Below are 6052 nucleotides of genomic sequence, written 5' to 3' on the forward strand. Positions count from 1 at the left end.
TAAATAAGTCAATAGAGCCAGAAGAGATTCTGATGATAAACTTGTGCTATTGATGGCATCTGATAATGCAGGTGAGAAAATGGTGGATTGGTGGTATATGGACACTAGGTTCTCAAATAACCTAACTGGAAACAAGAAATGACTGGTGGATTTTAACTCTGATAGAAAGACCAAGATCAGATGTGTTGATGATGAGTATCTGAATGCCGAAGGAATGGGAAATGTCAGAGTAAAATTGAATAGTGGAAAAACTTTACTGATCAAGGATGTATGGTATATTCCTGGCATGAATAGAAATCTGATGAGTGTAGGTCATATACTTGAATTTTTTTTTCAGTAACCGTGAAGAATATTCTCTTGAAGTTGTATGACTGTAATTAGAAGTTAATTATTGAATCTGAACTGGGAAGAAATAGGACATTTTAAGGTGAATGTTGCAACATCAAACACTCAATGCCTTAGTGCAAGACGTGTTGAATGGGAAAGTGGGTTGTGGAATAAGAGATTGGGACATTTTAACTTCATAAGCTCAAGGTATATGAGTTTAAAGAATATGGTACATGGAATTTCAAAGATTGTGGCACCAGAGAAATCATGTGATATATGCGTGAGAGGCAAGCAACCAAGATTGACATTCTCATCAAAAATGTCTCCAAGAGCAACTTATGCTTTGGGTGTAGTGAATTCTGATGTATGTGGTTCATTTGAGGTACCTTCACTTGGAGGAAACAAGTATTTTATGTCATTTATGGATGAGTTCATAAGAATGACATGGGTAGCACGAATAAAGTTCAAACACAAGGTGTTTGTTGAGTTCAAGAAGTTCAAAGTGAAAGTTGAAAATCAAAGTGGAAAAAGGTTAAAGATCCTTAGAACTGATGATGAAGGTGAGTTCAACTCAACAGAGTTCAAGAAGTTATGTAAGGAACATGGTATTGAGAATGAGGTGTCTGCTCTATACACTCCATAATATAATGGTTTTGCTGAAAGGAGAAATTGAATTCTGCTTGACATGACAAAGAACACGCTGAAGGGGAAGAATCTACCTCACACATTGTAAGGTGAAGCAATTGCCACGCTAACATATATGTTCAATAGATGTCATCAGAGATTTTATAATGACAGAATCAGAAACATGTGATTGGAGAAAATCTCAATCCAACTCTAGAGCAATGTTAACACTAGAGCCTACTTCTGCCTCTGAAGGAGATTCTGCCTCTGAAGGTGAGTCTGACTCTAAAGGTAAGCATGACTCTAAAGGTGAGTCTGACTGAAGACGACTCTGACTCTGAAGGTGATATTGACTCTGAAGGTGACTCTGACTCTGATGGTGGACCTGACTCTGAAGGTGATCCGACCTCTGAAGGCGATCCTGCTTTTGAAGGTGGAGCTTCTGAAGGTGGAACTTCTGAAGGTGGAGATTCTGAAGGTGGTCTTACCTCTAAAGGTGAACTTGCGTAGTTTCATAGGCCACAAAGAGTTAGAAAGAAACCAAGTAGACTTGCATAATTTAAGTTGTTACATGATATTGAGATTGACTCTAAAGGGGAAGTCATACATAGTGACATGATAGTAGAATCAAAATATGTCACTGTTAATGAGGCACTCAAGAAGAAGGTGTGGGTCAATTCCATGAAGGAAGAACTTGAGGCCATTGAAAGAAACACTACATGAGAATTGACTATTCTACGTCAAAACAAGAAAGCCATCAATGTGAGATGTGTTTTCAAGGTAAAGCTGAAGTCCGATGATTCAGTTGCCAAGCATAAAGAAGGGTTATTATCTAGAGGATTCATACAAAAGTCTACTTTAGACTACTTTGAAGTGTTTGCACATGTAGCTAGACATGAAACCATATGATATATTATTGTTATAGCTACAAATAGAAATTGGCCTCTGATACATTTAGATGTAAAGTCATCTTTCTAAATAGCCCATTGCAAGAAGAATTTTATGTGTTACAACCTCCTAGATTTGTGATAGAGAGCAAAAAAGGGATGATGTACAAGTTACATAAAGTCTTGTATAAGCTTAAACAAGCTCCAGGGGATTGGAATCTAAAAATTGATTCATTTTTCAAGCATCTGGAATTCAAAAAATGTGAAATGGAATATGGTGTGTATGTGCAACATACTTCTAATGGTAATGTGATTCTAATGTGTCTTTATGTAGATGACATACTTCTGACATGGGGTTGTACTTTTGAGATAACTAAGTTCAACAAGGTGTTGATGAATGCATTTGATATGATTGACCTTGGAAATATGGTATATTTTCTAGGGATGAAGATTGTACACTTTGAAAAGGAAATCATCATGCACCAACTGAAGTATGAGCTTGAGTTGCTGAAGATATTTGAGATGATGAATTGTAAGTCAGCAGTCACCCCTACTGAGACAACTTATAAGCTGAATTCTGATGCTGATGGTGAAGATATAAATGCTACAACCTTCAAACAGTTGGTTGGTTGTTTGAGATATTTGTGTAACACCAGGCCTGGCATATGTTATGTAGTTGAAATGATAGATAGGTTTATGAGTAAAGCAAAGTGGTCACATTACCGAGTTGTAGTCAGGATATTAAGGTATGTAAAAGAGACTCTGAGGTATGAAGTTTTGTTTTTATCTGGAGTGTCAGATGATGATGAGTTAATATGCTACTTAGACTATGACTGGTGTGTGGATACAATAGATAGAAGAAACATTATATGATACATGTTTATGTATCTAAGAGCTCTCATTTTTTGGTGCTACAAGAAGCAACTCGTGATTGCATTGTCAACTTGTGAAGTTGAATACATAACTAGTGCATTGTCAGCATGTCAGATTGTTTGGCTGATGAATTTGTTGCAGGAACTGAAGTTGAAGGTGAGCAAATCAGTTAGGTTGATGATAAACAACAAATCAACCATAAGTCTTGACAAAGATCCAATGTTGCATGGAAGAAGCAAACACATTGATACTAAATATCATTTTCTATGCAATCAAGTTCAACATGGAATGCTTGAGGTTGTTCATATCAACACTCAGAAGCAACTTACATATGTTCTGACCAAGGTAATCAAAACTAAGCACTTCATCAACTTGAGGATGAAATTGGCGTTGTTGACTTTTAATCTTGAATATGAATTAAGAAATAGTATTAAATATAGTCCAAATTCAAGATTGTTTTAGTTTCAGTTTGCATTTCATTTACATTTGAATTTGCATTTGAATTTGGATTAATGTATATAAACTCAAAGTTACTTATATTTATAAAAGATATTTTGAATTTGAAAAATTAATTACAAAATTTTCTCTCTCTTTCTCTCTTTCAATTCTTTCATCTTCTTCTTCCTCTTGTTTTACATGCAACAATGAAGTTCAATGTTAACTCCAACTATCTAATTTTTTAAATAATTTTTTCTCTCTCACTTAATGAAAAATTATTTTATACGTAAAATTAAATATTGTGTAAGATATATGATGTTCAAATATATATTTTTTTAATTAAATGATTGTGACTGGAATTTTATATCATAATTGAGTTGGCTTAACAGAATTCACACCTCTTTAGTTTATATACAATTTTTTTTTTTGCAATATATGTAGATTATGATTATAGAAAACATTTAATTTCAATCACTAATATATTCAAAATTAATTTCTTAATAATATATATTTTAATTTTTTAAAATTGTTATTAATATAAGTTTGGATAGTTAAATTAAATAAGTATATACTATTAGTTTAAGATTCAATATTTGAAGATGAAAATTTTACCTTATACCCCTACATTTATCCTTATACCCCTGTATTTTATAAAAAATATCAATTTTATCCTTATATATTTTTAAATAATTTATTATTTTATTATTTAAATATTTTTAAATTTTATTTTACATACCGGAAGACTTTGTAAAAGAATTCCGGTAGTCATTTTTCACGTATTTTTTAAACTTTTTTTTATGTACCGGAAGACTTTACAAAAGAGTTCCGGTACACAAAAATTGACTACCGGAACTCTTTTACAAAATCTTCCGGTATACAAAAAAAAGTCAAAAAATGTTTGAAAAATGAGTACCGGAACTCTTTTGTAAAGTCTTCCGGTTCACAAAAATTGACTACCGGAACTCTTTTGCAAAGTCTTCCGGTACACACAAAAAATGTTAAAAAAATATTTGAAAATGACTACCGGAACTCTTTTGTAAAGTCTTCCGGTACATAAAATTTGACTACCAGAACTCTTTTGCAAAGTCTTCAGGTACACACAAAAAATGTTAAAACAATATTTGAAAAATGACTACCGGAACTCTTTTGCAAAGTCTTCCGGTATACAAAAATTGATTACCGAAACTCTTTTGCAAAGTCTTCCGGTACATAAAAAAATATTTAAAAAATACTTGAAAAATGACTACCGGAACTCTTTTGCAAAGTCTTTCGGTACACAAAAATAAAATTTTAAAAATATTTAAAAAATAAAATAATAAATTAATTAAAAATATATAAGGATAAAATTGGTATTTTTTATAAAATGTAAGGGTGGAAGGATAAATGTAGGGGTATAAGATAAAACTTTATGTGAAGATACCCGTTTTTTATATTAATGCATTAATATAAATAAATTATTAATATTTATAAAAAAAATATATACTCAAGAAATAAATAAAGTTGAGTTATCTCAATATATATACTTTTAAAATTGATATCATAATTTATATAAAAATTAAATGTCATATATATATATTATTGAGAAAGTATTAAATTTGAGAAGTGTCGAAAATAGTTCCACGTTAGTTATAAATATGGAGACCGAAGCATTTATAAAAGAACTAATCTTAAAGTTTTGGGTGAATATATGGTGTTGCTCTAAAAAGAAGAAATCACGTAATATTCAATGCTCCCTAGTGAAAAATTCTCCAACATATATTTTTTAATGTTTTGGTTTAATAATATTTTAATTATTTTTGTTTTTTATATTTTAAATTAATCTTTTTAATCACCAAAAATTTCTAACATTGGTAAAAATATAAACAAAATTATTATTAAGACAAACATAAAATATTATTGTTAACTTAAAAGATTAATCTAAAACTTAAAACTAAAATATTAGTATTAAAACAAAAGTAAAAGACAAAATGAGGCGGTTGACTGAATTTAAACTCATAACAACAAAAATTTGATTAAAGAAAAATGATATAAATTGTTACCATATAAAAAAACAATATTAAAATTGTTACCCAATAATGTAGTACTAGTACATCTCAATATTCAATACACTTAAAATAAAATTATATATATGGGATGGGAGCTTATACAAGCACCAAAGTGAAGTCGCTTTCCCTCATAAATGTTGTACCCACCCCCCTACTTTGTCTACTCTACCTCCCCATCTGTTACGTGTTGTTCCCTTCCCATTCATTAAATCTCCGTGTTTCATCCATCAAAGAGCCATAATGGAAGGCATCACAGCCAGCATGAGAAGGGGTTTCAAGAAATACTGGAAGAGAAGAAAGGGATATCAAAGAGTAACCAAATCAAATCGAAAGAGGAACACGGTGAAGCTAGGAGGAGAATCAACCACCGGAACAAAGAGAAAATGGAGGATCAAAATCTCATCTAAGATCAAAATCCCAACAATCTCTTCCCCTAAGAAATGGATGGTGTGGGTGAGAGACTCCTACATGAGGATGATGCTGGCTTTGGCTAACTCCAAGGTGGTCAAAATGGGTAGCTTTGGGGACACTACCGGTGGATTTGGGAGGAACCAACAACCTAAGGAGTACGATAATAAAATGCTTGTTCATATGTATAATTCCTTGGTTGTCGCTCAGGGACATTTGCTTCCACGTGATTTAGCTTCCAAATTGGCTTCAGAAACTACTTGCCACCGGTGAAGGAATTACTAGTTTCATGTAAATTCAAATTTTAATCTTTTCGTATGTGTTTTCTTCATCATTTTAATCACTTTGCGTTTAACTTTAATTTTACTTTACTATTAATAAAGAGGTTTCATATATCTTGTAATCTGCTTTAATTTTTTAATTAAAAATTGTTATAATTTAATTTTTTAA

The 6052-nt window shown here is 31.6% G+C and overlaps 1 protein-coding gene across 1 annotated transcript; it reads left to right on the forward strand.

Annotated features, from left to right (window-relative positions):
• Positions 1-5298: 5298 nt before the first annotated feature.
• On the forward strand, positions 5299-6052 carry LOC127132636 (uncharacterized). Its single transcript, XM_051061596.1, has one exon. The coding sequence runs from the start codon at positions 5435-5437 to the stop codon at positions 5873-5875; it is 441 nt and encodes a 146-aa protein (XP_050917553.1). The 5' UTR covers positions 5299-5434; the 3' UTR covers positions 5876-6052.

This window comes from Lathyrus oleraceus, chromosome 3, assembly GCF_024323335.1.
Source record: "Lathyrus oleraceus cultivar Zhongwan6 chromosome 3, CAAS_Psat_ZW6_1.0, whole genome shotgun sequence".
Classification (NCBI taxonomy): Eukaryota; Viridiplantae; Streptophyta; class Magnoliopsida; order Fabales; family Fabaceae; genus Lathyrus; species Lathyrus oleraceus.

Bases quoted from the DNA above. Each gene is read 5' to 3' on its own strand.
- LOC127132636 (XM_051061596.1), top strand. From the start codon at position 5,435: ATGGAAGGCATCACAGCCAGCATGAGAAGGGGTTTCAAGAAATACTGG.